This window comes from Strigops habroptila, chromosome 10 (genome assembly GCF_004027225.2).
Source record: "Strigops habroptila isolate Jane chromosome 10, bStrHab1.2.pri, whole genome shotgun sequence".
NCBI classification, from domain to species: domain Eukaryota; kingdom Metazoa; phylum Chordata; class Aves; order Psittaciformes; family Psittacidae; genus Strigops; species Strigops habroptila.
Window position 1 is genome coordinate 34,585,617 of NC_046359.1, and position 18,965 is coordinate 34,604,581.

The 18,965-nt window shown below is 44.5% G+C and overlaps 1 protein-coding gene across 1 annotated transcript in view; it reads left to right on the plus strand.

Annotated features, from left to right (window-relative positions):
• The window catches only part of EHD3 (EH domain containing 3), a 30,175-nt gene extending 14,664 nt beyond the window's left edge, over nt 1–15,511 (plus strand). The window contains exons 4-6 of the mRNA XM_030498972.1: nt 10,379–10,791; nt 11,799–11,963; nt 13,461–15,511. Of these exons, the coding sequence (XP_030354832.1) occupies nt 10,379–10,791; nt 11,799–11,963; nt 13,461–13,988 (1,106 nt within the window). The 3' untranslated portion in view covers nt 13,989–15,511. The remainder of the gene's footprint in view (nt 1–10,378; nt 10,792–11,798; nt 11,964–13,460) is intronic.
• The last annotated feature ends 3,454 nt before the right edge of the window (nt 15,512–18,965 follow it).

The window sequence follows — 18,965 nt, forward strand, 5'->3', positions numbered from 1 at the left end:
TTGCTCTGCTACACTTCAGATAAGATAAGGGGACTGTCACAACCTAGCAGTCAACTGACATAATCACAACAGGTCAGAGTACAGGGTAGGTGGGATCTTGCTACATCACTAATTATGTCCAGGACAACCTGAAACTGGTCCTGTGGACCATGTCAGATGGCCTTTCATTGAATAGCTAGAGGACAAGTTCCTCATCTGGTTTAGATCAACATAGCTTTGTTGAAGCTGGCAGAACTCCAGCAGTTTCTGTCTGCAGGGGATCCAGCCCAGGGAGCAGAAAGAGTCAAGTATGCCGAGGTGCTTATGTTTAGGAAGGGCTGCTGCCAGGCATTGGCTTGAGTTTATCTCAAGGAAGCTGGTGTTTGAAAGGGAGTGCTCACCTTCCAGCTCCCATTGAAGAGGAATAGGAAAAAGTGGTGAGACTGGCGCCTCTACCATCAAGCTTATGAGCCAGCTGCCCTTGTTACATGTTGGTTTTGGAGGCAGACAGAACAATAATGTGGTTTCCAGGCAGAAGACAGTACTAAAACCTGCTGACACAGCAAAATGCTCCTGCCTTTACAGAATCACATAATCATTAGGTTTGGAAGGGGCTTCTGGAGATCATCTAGTCCAACCACCCTGCAAAGGTAGGGCCACATAGAGCAGGTTACACAGGAATGTGTCCAGCTGGGTTTGGAATGTCTCCAGAGAGGAAGACTCCACAACCTCCCTGGGCAGCCTGTCCCAGTACTCTGCCACCCTCAACAAATAAGTTCTTCCTCATGTTGAGGTGAGACGTCTTTTGTTTGAGTTTATGGACATTGTTCCTTGTCCTGTCACTGGGCACAACATTCCCAGTCTGCCCAGATTTCATTTGGGAATGAAGCAAGACCTGAGGGAATTTTACAGAGGGTTTCCAAGAGATACTTTGAAGTTTCTTAACTGCTGGGAACAGGGAAGTTCTTCATGGCCCTATGGTTTGCTAGTAGTAGGTTTTAAGACCCTCAGACCTGTGACACATGGTCAGGGAAGGGAGTAGACAGTAAAGCAGAAAGGGGAAAAGTAGAGATGCAAAAGATGTGGCAGGCTTTCCCAGCCTGCCCATCCCATGAGAACCAGCAGCATGTCTAAAAATAGGAAATTCCTCTTGCTGGGAACATCACAAGTCTGTCTCCTTTCCCATTAGACATCAAAAGCATTAGCTAATCTATACAGTGCCAGTTTAGCAGATTACCATGGTATCAAAGTTTAGCAATCCAGGAGGGCTGCTTTATACCCCTGAGTTTCAAGGCAATAGCTGTTCCTGTATCCATGTTTCAAGGAGCAGGAGCAAGGAAAGTGGATTTAAAACAGTGATTCAGCAGGCAAGACCAGGTTCTGAAGCTTTTTATTTGGCTGAACTCAACTCTGAGTTAAATTCACTGCCTTGTTGCTGTTGGAAGGACTAATGTGACAGATAATGCAGTCCCCTCCCCAATGGACAGTCTGTAGAAGCACCAGTGTTAGTGCTAGCAGCAGGGCTGTGCAAATGGCTAGCAAGCTTTCCTTCAAGGAGTGCTGTATAATTCTGAAGAGCTCTGCACTGGTTTTCTTCTAGTACACCACTACATGATCATAAGAGCCACTTTCCCCCCACAGCAGCCCATGAAGTTTCCCAATAGCAGACCTGCAAGTTCAGGCCTGTTGAGCAGTTGAGGGTAATGCAGTGTCTCATAGCTGAAGTCCACATCCCCTTTACATACAATGAGATCACCAGCACTGACACAGCTGCTGCTGCTCTCAGGCTCTGGTAAAAAGTGTAGTTAAGGAGCTGCCTGCAGTGATTTGTCCTACTGAGCTCCTGTGTCTCATGCACTTCATGATGGGCACCCATGGTGTTGCAGGTGTGGTAGCTAGACCAAGGAAGTGTTCCAAGGATGTCATGGCCTAAAGCATCCTGCCTTTCACTGCTTCTGTATTATCCTTGCCTGAAAGAGAGTCATTTCTCTTCTGGTAGTTTTCACATTCTGGGGCATGGATCTATATCCACACCTAAAGAACTAGTCATTGCATTCCTCACTCTGTCCTTCTTTCTTTTATTGTTTCCAGCTGAGCATGAGGCAACAGCAGGCTGCAGAGATGCCTATAGGGGAGATGTTTGTACCAAAGCAGCACAGTTTTGACAGCTTTGACAGTTTTATAGTATGGATGCTACCCACTCGCAAAACACTGTTCTGATGTCACATAATGAGCCAAGGCCATCCTGCTGGGAGGGAAGATGAAGAACTTACTTATACTGAAGTAAGTGAGGACAAAGGGGAGGACCACAGGTCAGGTCATGCAGTACAGCAGAACAGGAGTTAGGACTTCCTCATAATTCATCATCTTGTGCAGTCTGCCATGCTAATTGAGTCACCTGGTAACAGCAACTCAATGCACTTCAGTAGTGGTACTGTCCCTGGGGGGCTGAGCCTTACATGCTCTGCTAACTGTCAGTCTCAACCTACTCATGCTCTGAGCTAAGCAGATCCATGTCTGCCACATTCAGTGATGCCCCAGCCAAGCTGTTTGTGATCCCTGTTTCAGGGTAATACTTCCTGAATATATCCTGAACACTTACTTCATTTTTCTCCTCTCTCTATATATGTATGTATATTTTTAATATATATATAGGTGATACATATATCACCTCCTCCCTTCCCACATTAGCAGAGCACAAGGTCCTAGCCACAGGTCAGGACTGGCAGCATCATTCCCCATCAGCTTTCTTGCCAGTATTTCTATTCCAGCCTTTTTTTCAGCCTTCCACCCAGTTCCATTCTGCTGGCTGCAGTGCAGCCCAGGTTTCCGATAGCCAAGATGGAGAAAGCCCCACACACACTAGCCTTGCTGTGCCTCCTAAGAAGGAGAATTCCCAAATGACCAGCAGCTTCAGCACTAGGGATATTTAGTCACTCACAAGCCTGTCAGTGAGAAGAAAAATGCTAATAGCAACAGTCTTGGGCAATGCAGAGCTCTCAGACTTGACTGTGTCTCAAATAGCCACACTTGGAAGGGAAAGGCAAATACCAAGGGAATTGATGTTCTCCCACTTCATGTGACGTTGTTTAGGGTACAATGGCAACAAGAAAATATTTTTTCTAAAGAGCTTTGTCGTGTGTGCTAGCAACAGCATGATACACAACTGAAAGCATCCACCCTGAAAGCCTCTAAATGGGAGACATTTCAAATATTTGCTATAATACTTCCTACTGGTGATGTTTGCTTATATTTGTATTTCAATCTGCCTGGGAGGGTGAAAGTGCACTGATTAATTTTCACTTCCCAGTTCACCTCCATTGCTGCAATGCAGCAGCCTCTCCGCCAACTTGCCTGATTTTATCACAGTCTCATGAACACTGTACCACTGAAAGGCTCAGTTCCTGCAGCCACACAGCTCTGTGCTTCCTTTAAGAGCAATGCAAGAATGAGAAGAAAATCTGCACAGTTTTGTCCTTTTTATTCATAGAAATATACGAAGCCATGAACCTAACTTTTCTGATCTGTAAGCAGGGTGCAAAGAAAACCTCATGGTTGTATTTGTGTTTTGGGAAGACCAAACCATGATTTTGTTTGGGGAGAGGGAATGCCTTCATGATTTCCTTTGGAAACACTGCTATATTTTACAGTTTCTGAACTAGAAGAGAAAGAAATGATGCAGAAGAACAGAGATTAAATAGTGCACAGATAGAGAGGGCTGTGCTTTTTTTATTTATTCCTGTTAACATATAGCAAGGACTTAATTTGTGTAGCCAAACAAGTGTGATTTTTAGAACAGCTGTTCAATTTGTCCATTTTATTATCTACTGTGCACTCCAGCAATATCTTAAGGATCTGATTTCATCAAGGAGAGATAGTCATGCCCATCAGTATCTCATCCATTTGCATTATTTATGCTTATCATGTGTTCTTTCAGCACTGAGTAACAATGGAGAAGGACTGTTTCCTGGTCACTGGTAGCAGCTACCAGTTACTGATGGCCATTTCAGGCCAGGTTTTCAAACATGATTTCTCCGTAGATTTAAACTATGTATACTGGGAGAACTCTGTATTTGGACACTGTAGTAAAAAGACTTCCTTGGAATTCCAGCTATTCAGTTCTGCTGTGTACTGACTACTCTGGAAAACTTGACCTATATTCAGATGCCTTCTGAGGTCTCAAAATCTGGCTAGGAACTGTTTTCTGGATTGGCCCAAGTATCAGAAATCTCTCAATCCATCTGTGACAAATGACAAAGACGTAACCATGTAAAGGCTAGAGGGGAAGAGTTCTGCTGTGTGGACATAGAAGTTAAACAGGCTGTTATAAGGAAACTTTGTTGTGGACAATGCTATCATGAGTTTCGCTTCACATGATTTCAATATGCCTACTGAGATTTCACTCAGTTTCCACTAACATAAAGCAAGAGCACTGTCAGGCTCCTGGCCCTGAAACATGAAAGCTAAAGCCTTCCACTCCAGGTACTGGTTAATGTAAATGTTAGCATTAGGAATATGACACCCACTCATCTTTCCTAGCCAAGAACATAGGTAGGTTTGCTGTGCTTTGAGTCCTTTTGACTTTGCTTTGGGAAACTTTAAGTCCCTAAAATATATGTAATATTTCCATTAGTCCTTGGTACTGAGGAGAAGGAGATGCACACACTGGCTGGATGAGGTAGCTCCTACTGCTGTGAATCAGCAGCTCCAGGACAGATTATTTCTTTGAGTATAGGCAAAGGCACAAGTGATCAGCATCTGGGGCCTGCTCTAGAAATTATGACATGTAACATTCATAGAAACCTTTTCCTCTACTTCTGTCTACTTCCCAACAGACCCACAGATATACATTACAGGAATATCTATATCCCTGTGGAAGGCAGCCACTTCCAGGGAGGAGTATGGCAGCATTTTCCAAAGACAGTTTGGGATGAGCTGCAGTGAGGTATATCCAGTGCTCATCCCTTGCTTTTCATGTTCCTTTCTGTCCTCTCCTTGCTGGCACCACCAGCTCCCACCTTGAGAGAAACTTGCCACTGTTCTTCCACCCAGTCCCAGCTGTTTCATCTCATTCTTCCCTATCACCTTCCTCTCTCTGCTGCACAATCTCTCCCAAGGTCTTAAAACAACTACCTACCCTGCTTCCCACTCACTGTGTGTGTCCTCAAAGGGATGTGTCACTTCTCTCTCCCTTCCTGCCTTCATTTTCTTCTTCTGACCGTCATGTTGCCTTACTTCTCCTTTGCTTACAGCCATCTGTCACACACAGGTAACACCTGCCCCTCCTGGCACATTGTCCCTCTCCAGTGTGGGTTGTCTGCTTGTTTTGCCATGATGTAGTTGTCTTTGAAGGGCTTTCAGGCAGGACATCACTGTGACCAGATAGGCTAAGCCTCCAAACCGTATTATTCAATTTAAAATTCAGATAAAGTCATTAGCTCCCTGGTATAGGCATTCGCTTCATCTCCAAGAGCTGCTCCTTCTGTAGGTAGTCAGTGTTTGCTATGCCAGCTATCCCATCTTCTGATGCTGTCCTCAGACACAGAGCCAGTCTATCAGTTGCCAAATAGGGACACAGCCATAAAACTCCTCCCTATAGAGGGCTGCTATCTAGTGAATATTCAACCTTTGGATAACACCGGCTTTAAAAGGATGAAAAGGGAGCTCCCAGTGGCTAAAATTCAGCAGGAAAGAGGTCAACTACTAAAAGCAGCAGCGTGATTTAAAGCAGTAGTGGCAGCAAGCTGTGAGATACCTGGTGCAAAGCAGCATCTTTAGGGTTTTCAGCATTTCTTGATCTTATTATACCCATTTGATCCCACCTGAATTCCACGACCACAGGGGCTGTGCACATAGTTTCACAAGACAGGAAATCCAGAGTGCTTACTACTAGGCAAAAAAAACCAAACCAAACCCTCAAACAATTAAAACAACCAGTGTAGCTACATGGTGAGAAATGCTGAACCAATACATGCACACTCATTGCTGGTTTAAATTGGCTTAAAAATGTTACAGCCAGGCAGATTTTATGCTGGGTCAGGTATCGTCTGTCTTCCCACAGTCAGCATAAAGGCTGTATCATGCCTGGTCTGACTTGACAGAAGTATAATTGCATAATCCTGCCAGATCTTAGTGAAATGCATGCTGCCAGGTATTCCAATAGTGCACAGACAGGTATTCATTAAGCCAGTCTGCCTTGTGGAGTCTAGGTGGCAGGGTGTCAACAAGATCATTTTCTCTCTATGCTAAATCCACTGACTTATCAGCTTTTAGTTAAAATCTGTTGAGTTGTTTTCACGCTGTCAGAAGGAAATCTGTCTTATAAAAAAAAAACACCATCTGATAGAAGAAAGTTATTATTGTGTTCATCTTGTCCTCCTAGTACTGTATGCTTGGGATTCATTTTCTATTCATGTTCACCTTATCTGGAGGTTGTGAAAGCTGCATCAGTGATATTAGAGAATGTTTAACTGTGCATCATTTTTCAACAGAAATGCAAGTGCAACCACAGACAGGAATTATTGAGCAGAAAATCCTCCCCTTTTCATTTGTCTGAACATCCCTGCAGTGATGGTTTTGCATTTATGCAGCTTGGCAAGCAGATGGTTTCCCAAATGCCCTGTAACTTTAGAATAAAACAGTTTTAGAATAAAACCGTTATGTGGATAGCTTCACCCATCACTGAAACACTGCCAAATCAGAGATTGTAACTGGCTGCTTTTGTGAGAGGCCTTAGCAACACTACAACACTAAGAGAGGGCGTGAAGAAACATAACACATTTGCAGTGGAATGAGCAAGGGAACACTTCAAAAACTCCTAATTTGACTGTAGATCAAGATCAGTTCTTGGTCTAAGATCACACACCGATAATCTGCCAGAAGAAAAAGTTAGGCCCTACGCACCTGTGAAATGAAAAAGGGATAGGGGAATGGAAGTCAAAGCGAGGTTATAGTGCTTAGATTTAGTTACAGAATGAACTTCATGTGTTTTCAAGTGTTGAGCACCTCCAGCTCTGGCTGGAGTCAGGCAAAATATCCTCAGTTCTCCATGCTATTGAAGAACCATCTGAAAATGAAAGCTCTGCTTTAGGAACAATCTACTCTTTCGTGCTAAAAGCAAAACTAAAAAGTCAGCCCTGCGAACCACCAGTGTAGCAATTCTCTAGGCACTTGTCTGTGTGAGAAAACACCACCACAGTCAGACTCCAAGTAGATAGTTGTAAACAGAGGTCTGTCCGCTTGCCCTTTCTGCAGGTCATACTACATGTTAGGGAATAATACAATACTTATGATAATTTTCCTCTAAAGTGTTGTCAGTTAACAAAATACACACACCTTGGTTTTCCTGACAAATACCTCCATACCGGAGAATACTTAGAACTGCACAGAGAGAAGTTTCTTGCTTAGCTGGGAACCTACAGGAGAGGTCTCACACATTTCCTAAGTGTCGCAGCTAGCGGGACATACAAGATGAGTGTATGAGTTGGGTTTTTGTCCCAAGAGTGGGATGCAGATGAGTCCCTACTGTTGTGCCTGCTCTGAAACATCACCCCAAGTGTTACTCCCCAAGGGCTTTATTCTATCTTCAATGGAGATATGCAGGACAGCTGTCAGGAGAATATCCCCAAAGAAGCTGGGAAAGAAAGTCTAGTAATCAATCTAAACATTTAATGAAGTCCACAGGGACCTTCGAGACTCGCTCCACTGACTGTTACTGTAGCAGCTGGGAACATACAAAAGGTCTAAGCAGATGTTAATTCCCTTTTCTTGTTGGGTAGAGCAACCTTTTTGTTGGCGAGTAGGAAAGAGAAGCTCACAGAACAGATACCTTCTGAGTGCTGTTGCGGATCCAGGCTTGATACATGATAAGAATCAACAGAATCAACTAAAAATACTTTTGCAATACTCCTGAGACCCAGGCAGATCGAAGGGCTATAGTCAGTCTCCCAGGTCCTCAGCTAATGCCAAAACTACAATGCCACTTCTTTTTATAGGTACAGACACCTTCCCCATCTCATCCTAGCCCCTATTAACATAGGGAGGTTAACTGGCTGTTCCTCTACTGTCAGAGGGACACTATCCACATGATCCATGACAGGACATCACTGTAGCATTACAAGGTGCCTTAGAGAGCATGACTCTATTTTCCCCTTGATCCCCCCAAGAAAAAGGCTGGAAAAAGTAGTCATGGTGCAATGCAAATACATGCCAGCTTGACAATAAAGCATCCCAGTCAATGAGATTCGACAAGATTAAACACACAAACATCTCCAAACAAAATCAGCCTTACTCATTGCTTCAGTGGTGAAAAAGCAAGCTGTGTAGCTCCGTGTATGAAGAATAAACTCTCCTGTCATGCTAAGTGGTTTCCAGTACAGCCCAGGCAGAATGGAACATTAGATGTGGGTGTGCATGCCACGTTTAGAGGGGAGGGTGGTCCCCATTTGCAAACTCACTGATCTGTGTGCAGAGCAGCAACTTGGAACCTGAACCCAGTCCACATGAAATAAGGTGTCTGTATTGACTTTGTCCTGCTGCCAGTGCCTCCTAGAGCATTTTGGGAAGGAGTCAGCACACATAGCTTTACAGCAGATATGCAGTTAGACCTGTAGAGGTAAGCTCCTTACAGTGAGAACATCTAAGGTTAAAAGGCTGTTAATATCTGAAAGCAAGCAGGACGAAGTTTATTCCAATTGTAAGAGGATCTGACTCATGATTGTTACTGAGGTCAGACAGATGGACTAGGCAAGATATATGGATATCCATATAAAATATTGAATGCTCAGCAGGTCTTTGTCAAACGTAATGCTAAATCTGCATTATCTGAAGTTCTCAGCATCAAACGTAACTGAGCAAAGAGCCAGGGCCCATCATTGCTTACTGCTGCCAGAGAAGGCACCAGTGTCCTAAGTGTGCAAAATGCCACTGGTGGGACAGACATCTCTCTCTTCCATCCAATTTCCATAGATCCCATGGAAAAGAGCAGAGCAAGCTGTCCACATCCAAGAGCACCCCACCCCTTTTTCTTGTAAGGAGAAAACTATAATTGACCAAAGCAAAACTCTGCCCAATAATAATGCTTTGTAGTTGTATACAAGTTCTCAGTGGCAAACATTTCATACCAATTTATCCAGCCGAAGGGAAGGTTCATGTGACTTGAGAGCCAGGATTCCACCCCAGTTTGCTTAGTCATAAGGAAGAAAAGTCTAGTGGCAAAAATCAAGATCAGAGCTCAGCAGTCTTTCCTTCTGTAGTTCTGACCTAATGACTAGGATGCACTGAGTGTCCTCTAGGTTTTGAAGAGGACAGAAAGAAGAAAGGGGAGGCAGGAGTACTGAGCTAATTGTCATACATATATTCATGAAAGCCAAGATTAAAATAGTAGAAGGATTTGAATGCAAGCAGCATATGCTCTGTCCTGATCTAACAGAGTACCACACTCTGGAAACACAGATAACCCCAAATATTGCACAGCATAGGAGAGCCTGAAAGAGCAAAGGGGAGAACACCAGCCTCTCAGTGAGGCCAAGAGGTGAAAAAACACCACAGAGCTAGGAAAGGAGGTCATGTTGTTGCTGTTATTGCTGGTTTTTAAATAACATCACCGCCACACTATTTATCATGCCCTGTATTGCCTAGAGACGCACCCAGCTCTAACACTGTGCTTCCATTATTCTTAGTTCTGAGGCATAAGAAATTTGAACCCACAGTTTGTAGCTTGAGTCCACTTCTGGTGTTCACAGCAATGCTGTCTGCTAAGCATAAAGCACTTAGCAAAGTAAACACAAATCATTTTGTTTTGTGCACATGCAGGAGGTACGACAGGATGGTTACTCAGGTAAGGCAGGTTATTTGCATCCTGGGTTTTGAATTGGATGGGACAAACAGTCTTGCCAAACTAGACAAGACCTGAGAGTTATTAAGCAATAGAGACATGCATCTCGAACGAGTCTGGGTACAAGTACTGCAATTAACCAGCTTTCTACAGCCTTTGTATGTTATGCTGATGGCCAGTAATTCAGAAACTAGACTTCTGGTTGCCACATGCAAGACTTCTACAGTAGCTATTTGAGTATAGCAGTTCCCTTGTGATATGCATTTAAATGAAGCATCTGTAGCACAAGTTCAGGACTTCTTTGGGTGATCTCTTAAGGAGATGATGAGAGCCATCCTTGACTGTGTGCACCTTGGGTGTTTCAGTGTGAAGGACAATGCCTCATCTCCACCTTTGGGACGAGGAATGATGTTTAATGTTTCCTTTATCAAGCTACCTGATCTGCTGGGGAAGCTTCCTCTTTGCAAGTTTACCCTCAGATGGCATAGCTCAGGTACAGCAAGTACCTGAGCTTCTCCTTACTCCCATGCATGTGCATCTCAGCTTTTCCTCCCCGCCTTGCAGGTTATGACTTTGCTGCTGTACTGGAGTGGTTTGCTGAGCGGGTTGACCGCATCATTCTCCTTTTTGATGCACACAAGCTGGACATCTCCGATGAATTCTCTGAGGTCATCAAGGCCCTAAAGAACCATGAGGACAAGATGAGAGTTGTTCTCAACAAGGCTGACCAGATAGAGACTCAACAGCTGATGCGAGTGTACGGTGCCCTTATGTGGTCCCTAGGAAAGATCGTCAACACTCCTGAGGTCATCCGGGTCTACATTGGCTCCTTTTGGTCTCATCCATTGCTCATCCCTGACAACCGCAAGTTGTTTGAGGCAGAGGAGCAGGACCTGTTTAGGGATATCCAGAGCCTGCCCCGCAATGCAGCCCTGAGGAAGCTGAATGACCTCATCAAGCGAGCACGGTTGGCCAAGGTGGGTGTTGGCATAGAACCCCCCAGGCATTTAGTTTGGACTGTCTGCAGTATGGAGGCTTTGGGGGAGTGGTTTTGGCCAGTCTGGCTTGCAGAGCTGGTGAATCCTACTTTTTATCCATCCCATTTCACTCAGGCCCAACATACTAGTCCTGTGCACTTCAAGGAAGGAAGCACCTCCTTTGCTTGGTGCTTCAATGATGACAGGCTACATTGAGAAAGGTAGCCACAGATCAAAGCAGGTAGCACCTGAAGGGATCTGGAGAGCAGATCTGTTGCTCTGTGGTAGCAACTTGAGAATTAGGACCTTTTCAGTATGTCAGAATCGCACACCAAGGGAATTGATAAGCTCTAGCTCTTTTGCCTTAAACTTCATTAGCCAAGAGAAGTACCTGGCTTAGATGGACACAGGGGAGGTAGAGACTCGCAAGAATGGCAAATAAGCCTGCTGTACCTCTGGATATTTGAAATGAGCTGAATGAAGCCCCTCAGGACACAGGAAATAACCCCATATCGATTGAGAAGAGAGGTCAAAGATCACTAGAAAGCCCTCTGTGCAAGGGTCTTCATTTCTAAGAGAAAACACAAAATGTCACAAGTTAAGGACTGGCGTTCATACTAAAACAGTAAAAATAGTCTGTAGAGAGCTCCAAAACTAGTATATTTGGTTTGGACTGGAACGGGACTATTCCCTGGAAGGCCATGCCCAGTGGAAGAAAGAAAAACCCACACCACTCCCTCCAGGAAGTGTGTATGAATGTTCTGTATGTCTAGGACTCATACACTGTCTTCACCTTGTCTCAGCACAGGCAGAGCACACAGCTGAGCAGCACTTAGCACTGCAGCAATAACCAGTAGGTACAGGCAAGCTGAGGAGCTGAGCTTGCTCTTCAGGGTGGGACAAGATGGGGTTGAGTCCTAGGCAGAGATACTCTCTGCTGGGAACAATTTTCTGATGTGCTCTTTAACACTTGTCTTCTCCATTCTGTATCATTTAATGCCCTTCAGGTCCATGCCTACATCATCAGCTCCCTAAAGAAGGAAATGCCCTCCGTGTTCGGGAAAGACAATAAAAAGAAAGAGCTTGTTAACAACTTGGGAGAGATTTATGCCCGAATTGAACGGGAGCATCAGATCTCACCTGGAGACTTCCCTAATCTAAGAAAGATGCAGGTAAGCAGTGGCATCTTGGCCAGAGCCCCAAGCATCAGAGTACCTCAGGGAATACGACAGAAGCCACGCAGATGCTGATTGTTGTTGCTTGTGGGGAAAGGCCTGTTGTAATGTTGAAATGGGCCTTGCAATATGTGCAGGCTATATTTGGGCATGAACATTTTTGCACATAGAGCTAGTGTGAAGCTACGGCTGCCTTCATTTCTCAGATCTCTGCCTGAATAGCACTTGACAGCACATTATTTCTTCTGGTTTTCTTTATTTTATATTCCAGGTTCCATTTACAGATTTTCCAGGCCTGAGAATATTGCTAATGTGTATTAAAAGAAAAACTATAACCAGAAAAAGTTATACATATGCCCCCTTCCTCAAGAGCTGCCTTTTTTTTTTTCCTTGTCTTCTACTTCACTCTGTATATAGAAAGAGAGAAGGGAGGCTGTGGAAACTTAATCCTCCTTTTCTGTTTTAAACAGAGAAGCAGGTTTTCTGTTCTGCAGAGCTAAGACCTGACCCAGTGTTCATGCAAGTCAAAGACTTCAAAGAACATTGGATCAGAGCCTTGTATTGTATATTTGAACAATGCTGGACACTGCTACATTGCTGCGTGGCTTCAGTCCAAGCAGAAACCTGTTCTGAGTTGCTAGCTGTTGAAGTCATTACTAGCTCCCCATGGAAAACACACCCATCTGCTCTTTTTCTTTTTTTGAAGTATATTTTCCATAAGTTCTTGGGACTGAGATCTATGGAGTGTATCCAATAGATGATCCCATTCACTGCTTGTTAAAATGTGTGTTTAAAAATAACTGTACCAATCCAGAAGGAGTGAATAGTGTGGATTTAACAAGTAGAGGGTGAAGGTTAAAGCTATAGGTCATTTTGCAGTTTTTTAGAAGAGACTTATCTGCAGGCCCTGCTTAAAGCACTTTTACTTAGCTGTGAAAATTACAGACTGAGCCATGCTGTAAAGACATGCTCACCTCTTTACAGGCATGCTACTGCCTTTACAGCATCTGAAAGATGCCCTGCATGCTGATGAATAGAACAGTCTTTTGCTGGAGTGCAGAGGGGGAGGAAATGCAGAGCACTGGCTGGAGGATGTAGCAAGAGTTGCAGAACCAGTTTGCCTTGAACAGTTTGGTCTTCAGGGAGATTGCTTCTATGTTCCATGTAGCTTGGAAAGGAGGAGTCTTACTTGCATGTGGCCATTGTCTTGGCCTTTGAGTAAACCGCTTCCCTTCTCACCATGTCAGCCCCACTTTGTAAGCTGAGAAGATCATTTTCTGTAGGGCTTAAAGAGCATTTAAGTAAGAGCAAGGCCAGCCAGAGAGAGCCCATCACATGCTGAGGAGCAGGGTTATCAGAGGAGGGAATGCTGAGCTCCCCACTCCTCTGCAGTAGCAGGGGTTTTTGAGCCACATGGCAGACAGGCATCCCACTCTGTTACTGTACTGTGCACGGCCACATTGCTCACCTCGTGTTATGTTGTCCCACTTTAAGGATCAGTTGCAAGCCCAGGATTTTAGCAAGTTCCAGCCCCTGAAGAGCAAGCTGCTGGAGACCGTGGAAGACATGCTGGCCAATGACATCGCCCAGCTCATGGTGCTTGTACGCCAGGAAGAGTCGCAGCGGCCAACCCAGATGGTGAAGGGAGGAGCCTTTGAGGGCACCTTGCATGGTCCATTTGGCCATGGCTATGGCGAAGGCGCTGGTGAAGGGATCGATGATGCCGAGTGGGTGGTGGCCAGGGACAAGCCCATGTATGATGAGATCTTCTACACACTCTCGCCTGTCGATGGTAAAATAACTGGTGCCAATGCAAAGAAGGAGATGGTAAGGTCTAAGCTGCCCAACACGGTGCTGGGCAAGATATGGAAACTGGCTGACATCGACAAAGATGGCATGCTGGATGATGAGGAGTTTGCCTTGGCGAATCATCTCATTAAAGTCAAGTTGGAAGGTCATGAGCTGCCAAATGAGCTCCCTTCCCATCTCCTCCCTCCATCCAAAAGGAAAGTAACAGAGTGAAAGGAAAGTTACACGGGAGAGGGAAAGGGAAGGGGGGGGAAAAAAGATCTAGAAAAACATGTTTACTTAAATTATACCTTTAGAGGTGAGATCAACTTTGGATTTATATCTTATTTTGCTGTATGAAGAAAACAAGTAAAGAGAAGAAAAAAGTCCAGTCCTTCACAGTAATATGCAATTAACTCTTCCAGTGTAACATCCCTGCTTTCTAACGTGTAGTCTGTAAATATGAAGGTAAGGAAAGGATGTTGAGATTAGGAGAATCTGATAAGCGGGAGTAGAAGAAAAATTGAAGTGGGCTGCGTTTTTTGAGTGGAGTAGGCACTAACGGAAACCTGCTAACTGCCAGTATCACTCCTGAGCTTTGGCTGCACCCTCTGTTCTTAAATGGGTCTCACAAACTTCAGGAGACAGATCTTGCTAGCAAAGAGGAAACTGCAAGGTCTCCAAGCTATTGGCCAAACTGAAGAGCACTTCCCTGATTGACGAACATAAGCCCACACTAAAATACTAGTTACTTAACCCCACAGTTAAGACTTTTAAGAGCCTTGATTTACTGTTAGATGCAGATTTTACAAGTGTTTCCCTGTCCTTAAAGAAAAAAACAATATAAATAAAATCTGAAACAGCTCTAAACTGGGCAGCTGGAGTTCCTCATTGTTTGCTGTGGGACAGGCACTGAGAATTCCCAATCGTCTCTACCTCCTGTTTCAGTCCCCAGGGGAGATTAGTTCTGCAGGCATGGCCAAGAGAACCACCCCCCAAGGGATACAGAAGGAGGGGGCACTAGAGGCAGACATCAGGTGGGTTGGAACACCACTCCCAGGCTCACTGAACATTTCACAACCAGTGGATAGTGTTTTTCTCCTTGAACAATGGTGGTGTTTATCATTCCTGTGAAGTGACATGTTTACTCTCATTGTGCACAGTGTAGGCTAAGGTCCCATTCTTATTGTAAAGATAGGAACCTGTCACTGTCAGGTAGGTAGATGGTCCGTCATAAGAGCAGAGAACACTGGGGCACGGGGCAGAGCTTGCTCTACTACCTGTGCCCCCACAAATGTAGCAGAGATGACAGCCTTCACCCACTTTCCTCTTCACCACACAGTAACACTTGATCTCCTCCAGAACTTCTGCCCCGAGCTAAGAGACCCTCTCCCTCCTCTTTCATGCTCTATGAGATTTTTGTTTTCAAGACCTGATTTTGGCAGAAATCCCTCTATTTCCTATTTTGTTTCCTGAACACACAAACACACACAGGCACTCTTCTGGGTTTTGTTGTTGCTTTGGAGCAGCGTGTTGTTCCAATTCCTGTTGTCACTTTATATAAGCTGAGCTCCTACTGTGATGAAAAACCAAGACAAGTGTAACTTATTTTATATCTCTGTGTTCATATTATATAGAGAAATATATTCTGTGTATGTAGGATGTGCTTATTGCAGTACATTTATCACTTGTCAAAAATTAATGCATTAACCTCTTTTGTACCCTGGTCCTAAAACATTATTAAAAAAGAAAGGCCAGATCTGTCTATTTCTTTACATAGCAAAATGAAATGCAGCTGAAAAGGGGAGAAAAAGCAGCTTATTTCTACATGCATCAGAATGAGGAAATGATCCTTAGCGCATTCCCAAATGTGCACATACAGACCAGCCCTGCTGGCCCCGGGTGTGCATTGCTGAATGACTGGTTAATATCTGCAACATCTCCTTTCTCTTCTGGCAGTCTAATCATAACCTCAGTGCTTGCTGAAGCAAGTGGAATTGTACCCACCACTCACCTTGTTCAACAAAGGGGGAGGTAGCCACCAAATAAATACTTAATTAGGAAAAGGAACATATTGAAAAAGTTTTCTCCTGTCAGCCACAGAATGCTACAGATTTACTAAGATCTGAAAAGGACACACAAAACCAAGCCCTTTGTCTGAAATCTTGCTGGTTCTAATTTTGCTTCTGTTGGCATTGCTCTTTCTTTATGTGTTGATGACAGTGATTTTTACCCCCAGAACTGGACAGTGGGATGCACAAGTAAGAGCAGTTAGGATTGTACTGGGGAAGCACACGGAAAGAGGGTGTGAGCTGCAGTGGTTGGCACAGTTTCCATTTGGCATTTGTAGAGGAGAGAGAGGTGAGAGGAGATCATGGGGTGGAGAGCAAGAAGCGATAAATGCACATTTAGAAAGTCAGCAGACTGTTACGCCGGTTCCACTACCCAGTAACCCCCAGTTCCACTGTCATTACAAGTATGCATATCTGCTAATGCTGCCCGGTCGTTCTGTGGAATCTGCATCCATCTGACTCCAGGTTGAGGCTGAACAGAGTCCCCTGAATCAGCCCTACCTCTATGTAGGCATGATTTGCTGATGCCTGCTCTTACAGCACATTGCTTGTGCCAGTCATGTCATGCTGAAAGCTAACACTTTCTTAAAAAGCAACAGATAACTGGTTCTCTCAAAGGGGATGGCAGCCGAGGTCTGTTAGTTTTTTTCCAGTATGTACTGGCAAGGTGCTCAGGTAAGCCAAAAATTCACTGTAATGGATATCCAATGGCTTTCAGGGCACAACCCTACAAACCCAACCACTGTCCTGTTGTTAAAACACAGGTAATAGATCAGTTTTCATTGCACCGACTGCAGTTTTCTTTAGCCATCTCAAAAAAAGGCTTCCTGTTAAACAGGAAAGAGCAAGAGGCTGTGTTGCTGGTAGCAGCAGTCACCCCCCCCCACCATGGCTAGACCACACCAGAGCTACAGCACATGCAACAGCTCCTGCCTCTGCTCTGTGTGTTGTGCAGAGGCTCCTGCTCTACATCCCCACACCAGCCTCTCCAGGATGTGTCAGCAGGATTCACTCGGAAGGGACAGTGGGACAAATTGCTCTGCCAGCACAGGTCAAGTGCACAAAACCACTGCAGCATGGGAGGGTTCTTTCAACACTTGCTCAGAAACCACTTTTGCTGTCGGAGTGCAACTTCCCCAGCCGTGTTGGAGGGGAAAACCAACACAAGTGTTTTAGTGACAGTTACTTAACACAATTGCACTGTGGTTCAGCAACAGGGCAGGAGACAATGCAACCTCGTTAGAGGGAACAGGACAGCATCTTGAGAGGCTATGTTTCCAGAAAGGCAGTTTGCAAATAGTCTTCTGTATTCAGACAAGTTTATCCTGTACATTTTACTTTTGCTAAGCTCTTCAGGAAATTAAAGAACAAAACCACACACCAAACCCCCCCTGCACCAAGCATCAAGCACCCTGAGGTTTTCTATACAACACATGCAATCCTATCTCTCATATATTTCTCTTTCCCACAGACAGCATCTGCATGCACCCTCTTTTTTCTTTTCCCTTCAGAGTTATGACTTTTTGGGCAATCCCAGCCGTTTGTATCATTTCTCACATCTGTAGCAAGGAGGTGATTTCCGAAACCCACAGGGACTCGCTGTCCACTGTGCCTGTTCTTGCTGCTTCACAGAACCACACTCCCAAAGGTATTATCTGCATCCAACCGTGCTTCCTTTTTGTCAGAGCAGTTCTCAGTTACTGAACAAGGTTTTCCCCTGGAAGTTATACAGAGGAACCTATTAATTTTCTCATGTTTGTGGTTGGGGGATTCCATCCCATGAACATGCGAGTATCACTCACTGCTCTCATGCCCCTCTCTATCCATCCACAGACAGAAGAGCTTCCACAAGGCCAGAAGAACAAAAAGGTCCTTTTGCTTTCTCTGAGTAGGAACTGCATTTGGTCTTTTCTCTCTCTCTTCCTTTCTGGGAAGGGTTTGGAGAAGAAAAATCTGTACCCGCAAGCTATATGGGCCAATAGATGGGTTTCTTGAAAATTAAGTTCTCTCTACTATGGAACACAATAGGCAGATTGGATCAACAGTGCTCCACTAACCATTTATGTAAAGGGAAGGAGAGTAATTACACTAAGTTCCCCGGATAAGATTTCACAGGAGGTGTATAGTTTAGAATAAGGCGGTTACTTCTGTGAGCTGGAATTTAGCCAGCATGCTCCAGTTCAGAGGGATTTCTAATCAAGCAAAACATTAGAATCAGTTTTTCCATCATCTAAAGTTCCAACATAAACTCCGTACAACAATGAAATTCAGACTTCAGTCTGGAAACTGTTCTTTTAACTTGTTCTCCTTATTATACCTTAATGCTTTGTCCATATGACAGCAACCTTTGGTTGGGGAACACAGAGTTATGAGCCAGTTGACCTTACATAGAGTGACAGTGTTCCTACAACCCCAGCAGGGCTACACCTCTTGCATCATTGATAGCTTCTTCCTCTGCTATTGTTTATTTCAATGTTTCTCATATTATAGGGGCAAGTTGTAGGAAGAGGGATTAGGTAACTCCACATTTAGGCTTTGGCAAATCAAGGGACACGATAGGCTATTTAACCTCTTCCTAGGCTCAGAAGTCCTAAAGTCCTTCAAAGCTTGACAGATGGGCATTTGGGAACGCTCATGGAGGACAGCATTGAGTTATCACAGAGGAGCAGCTTGACTATAACATCTAAGTTCTTTTTGTGGAGTTTTCATAATACAGCATCTATTATTTTCTGGTCTTTCCTTTTCCTTCCTTGGGCTTTCCCTTATCTTCCCAGTCTGTGCAAGGGTGGGGGAAAACAAGGCTTAGTTTGGAAACTTGACATCCTAAGAAGCTCAAGGCTAGTGCAGGCAAGTCAATCACTGTGCAGCTTCCCAGCACCTTCAGGCACTGCAGAGTAACAAAGCCAGTATTTAAATGAATGCATTTTGAAACAACTCCTCTCTGCCTGAAGGCAGAGAAATGCCTGGTGAGTACAAGCACGGGTTGTCCACGGCATGCCCATTCCACTGATGCCTTTGCTGGTCAGGAGCACGTCAAACACTGTGAGAGTTGCTAGGTTTAAAATGGGCTCTCCTCCAGCTAGTTACGTGTTGTGTAAACAAGCGTCAGCAAGGGCTCCATTAGTGTCTTCTGAAGACA